The following is a 14,737-nucleotide window of genomic DNA, read 5'->3' on the forward strand; positions in this document are numbered from 1 at the left end:
AGTAAAACCTCCTCTATTTGATCGGTCCTCTTAGGTATTCACCCCTTTGAGACACAAAATAGGAGAACTTCATTTTGTGGGCCCAGGGCTTCTCAGTTCTCAAGAGGGAAAATACTTTTTTCGGAAAAGTTGCATTATTTTATAGAGTAAAGGGCTAATATTTTATTTAGCCGGGATGCGGGACACCTTTTTGGACTGCCCAGTGGGGGGGGGGGGGGGGGGCGCCAGGGGCAGGGCTGCGAGGGCCAAGCCCCTTACAGGAATTTCATGCACCGGGCCTCTAGTTACAGATAAGGAGTAAACCCTTTGAGTGAAAATCATTACCTCCTTAACCTTCTGAGGTGCTCAAAACTTGCTAAGATGCTCCTTCAATGTTTTATCTGGAGCCACCCCATCTCTGGAGAAGACAGATGTGCAAGAGGAAATAGGACAGTGGCAGTGGCTACTGGTCCTCTTCAAACCCACTATCTGGTGTCTGTGAGTTCTCCCTGTCTAGCTCTGAGTCTTGTGAGAACTTGCAATTTTCATGGCTACCTGTATATTTAATAACTACAGGAAGAAAGCACATAGATATGAAAAATAAGTGAGGTATCAGTCCCATCATAAGCAAACGTACGTTCCCTAGAAGTACGATCGCCATTCCTCTCCTTTCTCCACTCCCCTATAAACTATGAAGTCCTACTTTGCAAGACTGAGTTGTTAATATAAGTATAAAGTATTTTTCTGATCCCCCAGAAATGCCCCTAGCACTGAGGGTGGGAGATATTAATAAGCAAACCTGTAAACCGATATACCTGGCATAATTTTGAAGGAAGATAAATACTATATATGGTTTGTCTTTTATTGTTTTTAAAAGTCATACTTAAATACATCATAACATAGGCTTATACAAACATAACATAATTTTATTTACTTATTTTAAACAAACTTGTCATTCTTGGGTTCAGTAAATGAACACCCATATTTGAGGGTACCCAATGCACCCACAAATGCCCAATCTGCGTCAGGCTCATAATAAGGGGCGCTGTGTGTTTAGAAACTGCAAGCCAATTATGCAATGTTATTGTGTGCATTTTAACCCACATAAAAGCATCGGCGACCAGAATATATATGACCCCATACATTTCATTATAGATCAGTTTGGATAAGCATTTCCAAATTGGGTAGAATCCCTTAAAAAGTTACATCATCTGAGTGGTTTTTGGACAGGGGTAACCACGCCTCTTTTTTCCTGTAGTTACACATCCAATGAGAATTCACTGCCCTAGCCGGTTTGGATCAGTGGATAGAGCGTCGGCCTGCGGACTCAAGGGTCCCCAGTTCGATTCCGGCCAAGGGCATGTACCTTGGTTGCGGGCACATCCCCAGTGGGGAGTGTGCAGGAGGCAGCTGATCGATGTTTCTCTCTCATCGATGTTTCTAACTCTCTGTCCCTCTCCCTTCCTCTCTGTGAAAAATCAATAAAATATATATTTTGAAAAAAGAAAAGAAAATTCACGTACATTTACTCCCTGTCTTTGCCCGATAGAGTGAGATAGAGGCTTAGCTAGCAGAGGTGTTCGCAGCTCCATAACAATAAGAAACCTCATGACCAGGGAATAAAGGAGATTTTAACCACAACATAATTTTTAAAAGGGGACACTGTTTACTTTTGTGTAAATATTACTCTTAAGGTAGAAATCTGATGAATTTCAGACTTCAAAATGATATAAGGCTTCACAAACTAACAACAAGACATACACACGTGTGCTGTTTGACCACATATGTGAAAAGAGATGTTTTGTCCCCAAGAAAGTTCACAAGCTACAAAGTCTTGGGCAAGTGTATGAAGGGAGGGCTGGGAGGGCCTGGTCATCTTTCAACAATGACAAGATAAAACACACACATGTTCTTGGCTGTAAACACAAGACAAATTTGCTCCTGATGAAAGAGATGACTATTCAAATAGCCAGCTTTTTAAACAACAAAACAATAAGATGATTGGTAAAAAAAAAAAAAAAAAAAATTCTTTAGCCATACTAAACAATTTTCAGAGGCTCTAAAAGACTTTTTTGTTCAAGAACATCAAAAAGTCTAGCTTCTCATATTAAAAAAAAAAAAAAGCATGACTAACAAACATGAGTTTCTTTAAGATGCTCCGTTACCTTTCAGGTCCTTCTTTAGTTTTCTGAGATCTTTTTGAAAATCCTCAAACTTCATCTGCGAAGCCTGAAACAGGTCCTGGGGCTCGGGTAACGGAAAAACACACTGCTCTTTCCCGGCGTCCTAATTCATTAGCAAGAAACACATCATTTTTAACCAATCAGCACAGAGATCGATAACAATCATACGACAGCAGGGATGGCAAAACCGCAAAAACAAACAATGCCGAGTCATTTACAACAAAGACTAACCCCTCCTCCCTCAAAAAAAAACCCTATATGCAAAAAACTGTCTTACCTCATCAAAATTTCGAAGATAATAGGAAACGATATATGACAAAAGGCTTCTGCTATTGTCCTAGGCAGAAAGACCAAAGTAAGTAATATATATATTATATATATTAAGTAATTTATATATATATATATGTATATATATATATATATATGGTTAAATATAGTGTTAAATAAAAGAAATCCCAGGAAATCAGCATATATAGGGGAGAAGGTTTAGAATGAAATATGAAATTCTCTATTTCAAGTCATTTTAGTGACTATAATTAAGGACTTGAATGGCATAGAAGATCTTATTTTCCCCAGTACTCACATCTAAGCTCCAAATGCTAAGCACAGCTGTTTAAGGGTGGAGTCTCAACTATAAATACTTTCCTATTTTTACTTTCCTCCGTCAGAAAATTAGTTCATTAATTTGTATGGATTTTATTAAGGGGGATAACTACTATCTTCACTGAGATGATGAATATTGCTAGCATTTCTACACATTTGGACCAGTAGTACGTTTGATGTTCTAGCTAATACTATATAGATTAGGAACATAAAAAAATTAAGCATTATTTCAAGGAATCGGGGGCTTTAAAAATGCAAATACATATTATAAATTTTTACGGCAGCCAATGAGATGGAGGAACTCATATCCACTCAGCTGTAAATGGTGCAATGTATATAGATCTACAGTAAAAAATGTAAAATTGTTTCATATCCAATAGTCTTCAAAAAACAGCCTTTCATCTCCTTTCTGGAAGATGGGGAGGAACTAATTTTTAAATTATTCTTTTTTTGCATTTCCTTTACAAACTACTTTCCCTCATCTTCGTTTTGCTTAAAATGGAAGGAAAGAAGAAGGTAATAGATATACTGTCTAATTTATGGAAATTAATTAATCCTCAGAGTCCACAAAGATGAATATTAGCAGACACGGTAGAGTGAAAAAATACTTATTTTAAAATACTGTCTGCCTATTCACTAGGCACAGCACCCAAAACCACAGGAAACATTGTCATTCACTAAATCACAAATATGGGATGGCCATTACTTTTCTTTAGTTCAGAACCATAAAGAGACATTTATTACAACTGGCCTGTAGTCTAACTACTAACCAGCTCAACGGGCATGGCTCAGTCAACCTATGAACCAGGAGGTCACGGGGGTCAGGGCACATGCCCGGGTTGTGGGCTCAATCCCTAGTATGGGGCGTGCAGGAGGCAGCCAATCATTGATTCTCTCTCATCATGGATGTTTCTATCTCTCTCCCTCTCCCTTCCTCTCTGACATCAATAAAAATATATTGTAAAACACACACACACACACACACACACACACACACACACACTCCAATCCTCAGTTTGCCTACATTCATTCACACAAAATACTTACACTGCTTTTGACGTCCTTCAGCTTCGGAAGGATGTCTAACCCAAACCCGTCGGCCTGTCCCCGAGTCTTGTTCCCACCATTCATGTAGTTGCCAAAGGCCAGGACCAATCCCAGCACCTGCATAACCCCGGGGCCATTTTTCAAAGTCTGTAAGCAGAATGAAGAGCCGTTTCTCTCTGATACTAAGTTTTGTTTGAATTTTCTTAAGTCATGGCAGATATGCATCTGACACTGATCATTTGGGGTGACATCCAAACTTTATTATTGGTCGTTATCATATTTGAAGAGGAGTGCCTCCGAGAGGAAGAAATCTAGGCCATTTCTGTGAAACAAATACGGCTATACGGTGACAGCTACTACAAAATAATGTCCTTGCTGCCAGCCTCATTGTACCTATCTCAGCAGCAACACAAATGAATGGCATAGTGGCGGGAAACTGAAACATAGTTCCAGAGATTAATATCCAAATTTAGGTTTATCCCTGAAAAATCCATACTCACGTCTTCCAAAACTCATCATTTAACCTGATTTTGCATGTCACATCCTCTGAAAATGTGCCTTTAAGACCTTATTACTACTTTTCAACCACAACAATTGGTACTATCAATACGTGACAAACTGTTTTAAATGTTCATATTGCTAATCTGCCAAAAACGTATTCTTTGTTTTCAGAAGACGATTGACCTTCTGTTGACTCGTACAGCTGATCCTAAATCCTTTCGTTGGAATCAATCACGTGTTATTGAGGGACCCTTCCAAATACGACAGAAAGTACATAGAATGCCTTCAAATAACATTTAATAGGGAGTTTGATGTATTTGAGGGCCATGAAAAGTAATGATTCTGGCCCTAGCTGGTTTGGCTCAGTGGATAGAGCAACGGCCTGTGGACTGAAGGGTCCCAGGTTCAATTCCAGTCAAAGGCACATGCCTGAGTTGTGGGCTTGATCCCCAGTAGGAGGCGGTGCAGGAGGCAGCCGATCCATGAGTCTCTCTCATGATTGATGTTTCTATCTCTCTTTCCCTCTCCCTTCCTCTCTGAAATCAATAAAAACATTAAAAAAGAAAGAAAGAAAGAAAAGATCAGCAATGGCCACATCCAAGCATTGTGGTCCCATGTGCACTTTAGCTTTGGTTCTCAAAGCTCAGACATAACACGTTCTCTTCCGCGGGCCGGCTAGCCTTCAAATGTGTTGAGTTCTTAGAATAAATCAAACTTTTCTGAAATGGGAACGTGCCTGAACACAACTTAATCATCCGAATCCCAGCGTCCGCTCTCCCCACACCACAACCCACCTCACACAACTTCTGCAGCAGCTCAAGTTTGCGACGGATCGTGCCAATGCTTTCGGAAAACGTGGACTGGAACAGGATGCAAAAGACCCGCTCGGAAAAGTTGGGGATTAGTGACAGCTCGTACAGGAACCTAAGGGAAGAAAGCCGCGTACGGAGGGAAAGATGTAACTCAGAGAAACAGATGTCCAAGCTCATGTCACGCATAACAACGATGAACAGAAGATCCTGCATTTTCCAAAGGGAGTGAGCCCGCCCAGGCCTGGAGGCCCGCTGCGCGGTCCTAAGAGATGCTTACTGTTCGGGCTTGTCCAGGGACTTGGCACTTTCCTTGTCTTTGGAAGACCGGCCGTGCTTTTCAATTTTTTCCAGTTCATCCGACTGTGCTCTCTGCAAATAAAAGGCAAGATGGGGTCAACTGAGTCCCTTAGATAAGGATGATCTTAGTACAGCAAAACTAGATCCTAAATAATACAAGCCTAATATGCAAATAGACAGAACGGCGGAGTGACCGGCAGAACGATTGGTCACTATGACGTGCACTGACCACCAGGGGGCAGACGCTCAATGCAGGAGCTGCCCCCAGCCCACAGGCCCCAGGCCAGCCAAGGCGGGTGCCAGTGGGAGTACCTCGATCGCCCCACTGGTCGCCTCATAGATCAGCCCTGATCGCGGGCCAGGCCTAGGAACCCTGCCTGTGCACGAATTTCGTGCACCGGGCCTCTAGTATTTTCATATTTCTTAGCATCCCTTTGTAGGAAAGCTTGACATCATTCATGAGGCATCTGAAAGTGTAAATATGTTTAATGGAAACCAGATCATCTCCAAATCTTCCAAATAGTGTTATTGACTATCAGTGATCTGCAAAACACTTATTTATTCAAGCATGTTTTAAAACAATACGTTCTTCTTCTCTTGCTCTCTGAGCTGTTTATAATCCCCTCCAGAAGGCAAGACTTTCATGTTAAAGTGGTATTTCTCATTAAGGAATCAAGGAAATTCAATTTGATCCTACGGTTGTTCTAAGATTGTTACAGGGGGGGAAATGTATTTATTTACCTATTTCAATCATTGTTTATGGATATTTTTTCTTAGGGGAAAGAAAAATACAATTGAATTATTAAGTCATGGAGCGAAAATGAAAGGTTTTGATACTTCTGAGTTTTCTTTTGGATACAATAAGAGGCCTCATGCTTCTTTTCTTTCCCAACCTTTTATAATATCAAGCTAAAATTTTATCAGCGTAGTTTGTTTCTTTATAAGTGAGGGTCTGCATTTTTAACAGAAGGTACAAGACTTTATCGACTTGGAGAATCACAAGTCTATTCTTCTTTATGGAGATTTTGGAGGTGTTTTATTTGTAGTCTTGTCTTAGTCATATCTTTTTGGATATTTCACTTTGAAGCAAGGAAAACAAAAGCAAAAATAAACAAATGGAACATCATCAAACTAAAATGCTTCCGTACAGCAAAGGAAAATACAACCAACGAAACCAAAATACAACCAAGTGAATGGGAGAATAGTGGGTGGGCAAAAGCAGGTTTATAGTTATGAGTACACGAAACAGTTTATTTCTTGTATTATTTATTAATTATTGTATTATTTTCCATATGAGCTGTAAACCTACTTTTTCCCACCCCTGTATATTCACAAAGAATATATCCAAATAGGAGTTGATATTCAAAATACATAAGGAACTCATACCACTCCATAACAAAAAAATAATAACCTGATCTACCCCTGTCCAACTCCAACTCCAATTCCCCCATGTACTACTTTCCGGAAACAGACTTTCTCACCCAAAATACATTCTAGTTTTTCACATCTATGCCTTTGATCCAACTGCTCCATCTTCTGGGAACGTGTTTTCAACTCTTCTCTCAAACATGTTACCTACCGTTTACCATGTAAGAATAGCCCCAAACATTGCCCAACTATGAAGATTATCCTAGTTCCCGCAAGATCAAATAATGTTGGCTCTTCAGCCACTCTCCTGCTCTTTCCACACAATTCTATCCTAGCACTAATGACATTAGCCTGCAATTATTCAGTTGTATACTTGACATCCACCATTTGATTTGGGGGGCGAGTGGGGAATCTGTATGTCAGGTATGTTATGAATGAAATAGCTTTCATTGCGTTGGACTGGGAATCTCTTAGCAATTTTAAGGGGAAATGCTTCTGCATTATTTAAAGGACAATTTAAATTATCCTTTTGAACATTACACATTAAAGAGTTTATGGCTGGTCTCCATACTATTTGTTGACTCATACTTCCTCTAATATTAAAAACTAGCTTTTCAAGAGATACACTTTTTATGATCCATAGATTCACATTCTACAGCTGCACAGATCTTTCTTCTCCAGGTACAATGAATAACTGGAATATCTTTAAATGCCCAGGACTGAGGAGAATTTGCAAAATGGGAGCGGCACATGCACAGCAATCTAATGTTGTATGTCTAAAGCAGCCGTGGGCAAACTACGGCCCACGGGCCGGATCCGGCCTGTTTGAAATGAATAAAACTAAAAAAAAAAAAAAGACCGTACCCTTTTATGTAATGATGTTTACTTTGAATTTATATTAGTTCACACAAACACTCCATCCATGCTTTTGTTCCGGCCCTCCGGTCCAGTTTAAGAACCCATTGTGGCCCTCGAGTCAAAAAGTTTGCCCACCCCTGGTCTAAGGGCTGAACAGCTGCTCTTCAGGGACCTAAACCTTGAGTACTTAACCATAAATTGGCAAACATGCAAGTAAACAAAAAGAAATTCAGAACCAAACACTCATGAGATGCCATCTGGAATCATTCAACCTCCTAAATAAGGTTGATAGGAGTTTTATATCCTTAAAAAAGACGTGGCTATTTATTTCTTTAATAACTTTATTGCACATTAAATTTTAGTTGTCGCAATCACGGGCCTCCAGGAGGAAAGGTAATTATCCTCTCAAGCTAATATGTCAAAAGCATCCAATGTTATTACTGTTCGTGCATAATTTCAAGTCATGACCCACGCTTTAGTAAAAACCAAGGCTCTTGGCTTGTACTTATAAAACAATCAACATTTACTACCGTTGGAAATCTCTACCTAATATGACCATACACAAGCCAACCCTGAAAGTATTCTACATGAGCTATAATATTCCTAGCCGTACGTACATTCCCAGAGCATCAGCAGAAAAAAAAAGGGATTTACAGGAGGTATCCCGAACATTGATGGCGTTGGGATGGAATAATTTACCGTGGTTACTAGCCAACTGCACTATTTCTCTACTGCTCGCCTGCCATCATGGAAAATTACTGGGAAATGTTTAGTACACACGTGTCAGGAGAGACAGTCCTCCCACGAGGGCGGAATAGTTATTAAAGAGCAAATGGCCAAGAAATACTCTCTGTACTCCACCGAGCTAAAAAGTGTGCTAATGTGCTCAGAGAAGCCAGAGGCACATCACGGAAGAAGACAGTTAATATGAAAACAATGGCTGGTAGAGACAGACAGGGTGATGATCATTCAACACCGCACGCAAGGATGTGCAATGCAGGTTCTTCTGAGGGGAGACCTCCTTCGGGACCAAAAGCAGATTCATTCAAAGGAGCAGCAAACAAGTGTTTCCATTATCCAACAAGGTTTGCATTTAGAGCTAAAATCCAAGGACAAAAATAGCAGCAGGGATCAAAGCTGGAGCTAAACATAAAAGTCATTCCCCAAATCATTTTTATCTGCGAAGAATTTAGTCTCCATCTACTTTATAAAGAATGTGAACACAGCAATAGATCTTTTGGCTGCTCCTCTCCTCTCTTTCCAAATACTAGCAATCTTGGATACCTCTTAGTTTCAGGTCAAAACATAGTAAAGACAGGCCCGTGGTCTTTCCTAGGTCAGTAGTCGGACCAGAATTTCTCGGGGAAGTGTGAAATGTGGCATAGGCATCTTCCCATCTGTGGACCCTGAGAATCAATGTGCCTGTTACGAAGGCCTCCTGGTGGCTATTTGGGTTCACATTTATCAACAGAGTCTCAGAGGCATGGCTAAACAGGGGTCTCTCCCACGCTCCATGCTTCAGGGAAAAGCTGTACTGTGCTCCTGCCATCTGAGTCAACCAACCCTTCTAAGAGAGTTCCTAGGATCTTATTTCAACTGTCTTTCCCTGTCCAATCAGATTGTGCAACTAAGTCCTCGTTTGCATCTTCACTGACCAATCAGAGTGACTCCATTCTGACCACTAAGGACTTTGCTTCTGGACCAATCAAACTGCGAGACTATGGAGCCCTTGTTGTCATGAAAACTGACCAATCAGGGACTGGGACAGGACCTCTTCTCTAATTAAGCCAGCCTCACCTGTTTCCATGGAGGGCACATGCAGCTTCCTTGTAAGATTGCATTTCCCCAGCCTGAGCTGTAACCCCAGAGCAGCAGAGAGCTGCTGGGCTGGGAGGCCAGAACTGCCTGCCTGAGCCACCTGCCATATAGAATCTATAATAATAAAGGTGTGATATGCTAATTAGACCAGATGTCCCTCCGGACATCCTTCCAGATGACCTTCCAGACGAAACCAGTGGCCGGAGGGAAGCCCAGGTCCCAGGTGCCAGAGGGAAGCCGGTGCCAGCAGCCCGGGGAAGGAAGGCCTACTCGTGCACGAATTTCGTGCACCGGGCCTCTAGTACAAGGATATTAAAAATCAGAAGCAAAAGATATGTCGAATCAACTGCACATGTTATAAACTGCTTAGAAAGAGGCTTTACTATGTGAACTCAATAACAGTCAATAACCTTGAGAGAACCGGAAGGATTTTTGGTTGTGAAAGCTCAGAAGGATGTAGTGTATTTAGTAACTGTGTCGTTTCACCGGGTTTTAACTCCTCAGGAAACAGGAATCGGGCGCTCGGGATTGCGCTTTTTGAAATTAGGGTGTGTTTAGATTTGGAGGCTGCCCCACATTCATTCACATCTAGAGGAGAAAGGCCGCTGCCAAACATATGCAATTAGGGGAGGGGGGAAAAAAGTTGATATTCTAAATAAGGTTTGTGTAGCAAATACTTCCATCTGTTACCCAGAGATCAAATGCGACTGCTTTCAAACAGTCCAATGACATGCATGCAAGCATCTGGCAAAAAAATATATAAAAAAATGCATGTATTTATGGGAAAGGTTTCAGGTTAGTTATGTTATTTTGCCCTCCGGGATAAGTAGTGGAATGCTAAATAAGATTAGTCCTCATAGATTTAATAACAACAAACTGAGTTTAAACACTACACTCCGGTTTATTTTTTTCTAGATAAAATTTTTCTAGACAAAATTTAAATGTTCCCTGCAATGCCATTAGTAAACAATAAAGGCCAAATTAAGATTCCCCTCAGATACCTTTCAAATGCTGCTTTCAGACCTGAACACAATGATTACAGTTATGACAACACAGTGAACTTTGAAACACTTCCCAGGAGAACCCCAGCCAAGTCCAAGTGTGCACAGGCCACTTTTCCCTTCTGCAGATGCCGTCACACGAGTAAGACGCACATCAAAAGGAGTGACAAGCCCTAGCCGGTTTGGCCCAGTGGATAGAGCCTCGGCCTGCAGACTGAAGGGTCCCAGGTTCGATTCCAGTCAAGGACACATGCCCAGGTTGCGGGCTCGATCCCCAGTAGAGGGCGTGCGGGAGGCAGGCGATCAATGATTCTCTCTCATCATTGATGTTTCTATCTCTTTCTTCCTCTCTAAAATCAATAAAAAATATATTTTTTAAAAAGAAAAGAAACTTGTAGGAAAAGCTGAGGCAGACCCCTGTCATAATCTCTGCCACAGGCACAGGCCATGTGACTGGGAGGGGTCCCTTTATAGCCAGCTTCTCCCTCACACCCAGCTTCTCCCTCATACAGCTTCTCCCTGAGGAATGAAGAGTTTGAACTACACATCTAGCTACTACGATTTTTCTGGCTCCTACACCCAAGGATCTAGCTGCTAACTTGCTTGTCTCTGAGGGCTGGCGGGAACCAACATTCACTGGTCCCCTGGGGGCTGCCGAGATTAGAGCAACAGTTGCAACAAGACTACCGGCTCGGCACACCATGAGCCCACAGCAAATTCCAGCTCCCAGCTTCCACCCGGGAAGTGAAGGAGTTGGACTGGAAATCTCACACCCCAACTTTTCTGGCCCTTACCAGAGAGACTGGCTTCTCACTCACTTGTTCTGTGCATTTCTAGAAAGCATTTTGCCAAACCTATACTTACTTACATACATACAATGCACCCAGATCAGATTTCCTTCTTAATATATTTTTATTGTTTTCAGAGAGGAAGGGAGAGGGAGAGAGAGAGAGAAACATCAATGATGAGAGAGAATCATTGATTGGCTGCCTCCTGCACGCCCCCTACTAGGGATGGAGCCCGCAACCTGGGAAAGTGCCCTGACCAGGAATCGAACCCGGGACCCATCAGTCCACAGGCCAACTCTCTATCCACTGAGCCAAACCGGCTAGGGCAGATTTCCTTCTTAAAGCAACAAGCCTAGCTGCGTACAGTGACAAGTAGTGTGTACGTATTATATACTCACACTTCCAATTCCTTCTATTACTCACATTCTCATAAAGAGCTTGAAGGGTCTCCAGGTCAACCACAGAATTGTCCAAGTTCACAACAGCTGTAAAAAAAGAAAAAAGAAAGAAAAAAGAAAGAATATAAATGCCATCAGCCAGCTGTGAAAAGATGTCTGGCCACTTTTTCTTCTTCTTTCATTAATTGTTTATTTATTTGTGTGTGTTTTTTGTTGCTGTTGTTGTTCATCCTCACCCGAGGATATTTTTCCATTGATTTTTAGAAAGAGTGGGAGGGAGGAGGAGAGACGGAGAGAGAGAGAAACATCGATGTGAGAGAGACACGTGGATTGGCTGCCTCTGGCACGCGCCCCGACTGGGGCTGGGGATCCAGCCTACAACCGAAGTATGTGCCCTTGACCAGAGTTGAACCTTGACCTTCAAGTGCCCTTGACCTTCAGTCCATGGGCCGATGCTCTATCCACTGAGCCAAACCAGCTAGGGCTGTGAGGTCTGGCCATCTTGAGCAGTGGTGACCAGCTCTGGAATAGTGTTCATGGCCCAGCAGTCAGTGAAGGTAAGGCGCTCACTTCAATGCATTCATTTGCCCCACTGCAAAGACCAAGCTCAAGGGATTTCAATGGGGGGGGGAGGGGGGGGTACAAGTTTGAGCTCTCACTTACTCCACAAATACAAACCCTCATGCATAGGGCCCAGTCCAAAGTCAAAGCTAAACTGTGAGTGTCTTTCCAGGAATAACTGCCTGAGTTTGAAAAACTTGCTTCACAGCAGAAAATCAGATCGATCACTCCTGTTACTGTCACAACCTCTTTTGACATTGATCAATGCTCTATCTGCCGACACAGGAAATGGTTGATTCCAATCCCTCAACTGGTGGGCTTGATGTAGAAACGACAGGTGCATTTCCTGTGATACTTTTTTTAATTGTTCTAATAAAAGAACAATTCTTTGATTATGGTATTGAGATGAGCACAGGTGCATCCTTAAAAATCCACTCTTGGGGCGGGGGGGGATGAGGGGACAATGGGGGGATAAAGACACATTTGTAATACCTTAATCAATAAAAAAAATTTTTAAATCCACACTTAATATACAAACTACCCATGTTTATCCGAGGGAGAAGTGGAATGGATCATGAAAAATTGGGAGTATGTTCTTAAATGCATTTTGTGGCCTGAGAGTTGTATTGCGTTTTGGAATCGGTGTGTTGTATAACTCGGTTTGGACATAGGTTCGTTAAAAGCATTCTGTATTACCCACATACAGAGTAGTTAGACATGAGGTCCTGATCCAATTTGTGCCGAGTAACCAGCATAGCTCTTGTAGAATTAAATATTTCTGGAAGGAAAATCACAAAGTAGATAATCACAAACTAGTTGTATTTGTCTTGATAACGGAGGCATTTTACAATGTCTTTTCTCTCAAAGCTTAAAGCTCATGGGACAGTTTCTTGTTGATTCTGGCAACATCCCAAGAAGGAATTAAGAAAGGCAAGTAGGAAACTGTAGCGTATGATGGATGGGAATTCTAACCAAGATAATTTAGCTTTTCTGCTCGAAGCTGGGAACAAGGCCCATGATTCACCAACAAATATCATAGCAAATAGAATATGTTACTTCCATCCTAATACTATTCTACTATCTCCATTTCCAAAAATATTAGGCCTCAAATTTCAGTCTAAGAATTTGATTAAGACTCTCGGACAAATCTTTTCAGACCTTAGACTACATAGGGCAACTTTATAAGACAAACTGTGTTTCAAAGCAGTGAAAACACTGCCCCAACTACCTTTGACTACATTTCAAAAATTAAATAAAAGGGATTAACAAATGATTTTCACTGGAAGTAATGTGGTTATAAATAATACAACAAAATGCAGAAAACCCAAATAAAGATAGCAAGTTCATGTATGAAATGATTCCCTTTGGAGATGTACAGAGTCTATCCCTTAAAAACAAAAAAACAAAAAAAAAACCTTATGGTGAAGCCAAAGGTTGGTCTTCAAAATTCATTAGCTAATAATGAGGTATTTCTACATTCTTCTGGTGACTTAGCAAAAGATTGATGGAGACAACTATGAAAGAAATGCTAGCACTCAACTTCATGTACCATTTCATCTTCGGAACAAGTAAAAGAAACACAATGAAATTATTCATACTCAAGTCAAAACTCATCAAAGATACAACTGTCTTCTGACTTCATCCATCATCCTAAAACATAGTATTATTCCTACAGGTTTTCCCCACACAAAGCCTTACTTGTGATTGTACGGAGGTTTCTCATCTTTTAAACTCATGCAGTATCAGGTACTGAAGAATATCTTAATAAAGGCCATATGGTCCTGGCCATTGATATATCGTCCTAACCATAGGTATATGGCCCTAAGCAAATCAACAAGTTTCTAACCCATGAAACCTCGTTTTTAAAAATACATTTTTATTGAATTCAGAGAGGAAGGGAAAGGGAGTGAGAGAGAGAAACATCAATGATGAGAGAGAATCACTGATCGGCTGCCTCCTGCATGCCTCACACTGGTTATCAAGCCCGCAACCTGGGCATGTACCCTGACTGGGAATCGAACCGTGACTTCCTGGTTCATAGGTCAACACCCAACCACTGAGCCACACCAGCCAGGCAAACCTCATTTTTTAATCATTCACAGAAAAATCTCAATAGAAAGCAGCTCCATAAAATTTTCCTGTAACTGGCTTTACACTTGAGAGATGCTAACATGATCCCATGGGAATCAACTGTTTTGATAAAACCATAGAATCATGCTTAAGTAGCTGAAATTCAGGAAGATTAAGTATTGGCAGATGAAGGGATACAATGAGAGAGTTCCAGATAGCAAGTAAGGGTAAAATATGCAATTTGAGAAGGGTTGAGGGTATTGACAGGGTCTATTTCCTCAATATCAAAAGCACATTTTACCGTTTTGGAAATCAGGATTCAGACTGAAACTCACGTTACTAATTTTTTAGTGGCATCTTCCAGGACTCCCTCTCTTAGAATCTGTGATTAGGTAGGTGGTACAGTTTCAACTGATAAAATTCTAAAATCAAGGCAATAAGAGAACGCATTCA

At 41.2% G+C, this 14,737-nt stretch overlaps 1 protein-coding gene across 1 annotated transcript in view; it reads right to left on the reverse strand.

Moving 5' to 3' along the window:
- The window catches only part of FMN2 (formin 2), a 132,437-nt gene that overhangs the window by 53,707 nt on the left and 63,993 nt on the right, over nucleotides 1-14,737 (reverse strand). The window contains exons 11-16 of the mRNA XM_023745894.1: nucleotides 11,679-11,740; nucleotides 5,403-5,494; nucleotides 5,108-5,237; nucleotides 3,813-3,959; nucleotides 2,440-2,499; nucleotides 2,145-2,265 (exon numbers count right to left, since the gene is read on the reverse strand). Coding sequence (XP_023601662.1) covers nucleotides 2,145-2,265; nucleotides 2,440-2,499; nucleotides 3,813-3,959; nucleotides 5,108-5,237; nucleotides 5,403-5,494; nucleotides 11,679-11,740 — 612 coding nt within the window. The remainder of the gene's footprint in view (nucleotides 1-2,144; nucleotides 2,266-2,439; nucleotides 2,500-3,812; nucleotides 3,960-5,107; nucleotides 5,238-5,402; nucleotides 5,495-11,678; nucleotides 11,741-14,737) is intronic.

This window comes from Myotis lucifugus, unplaced genomic scaffold (assembly GCF_000147115.1).
Source record: "Myotis lucifugus unplaced genomic scaffold, Myoluc2.0 scaffold_601, whole genome shotgun sequence".
In the NCBI taxonomy this organism is placed as follows: Eukaryota; Metazoa; Chordata; class Mammalia; order Chiroptera; family Vespertilionidae; genus Myotis; species Myotis lucifugus.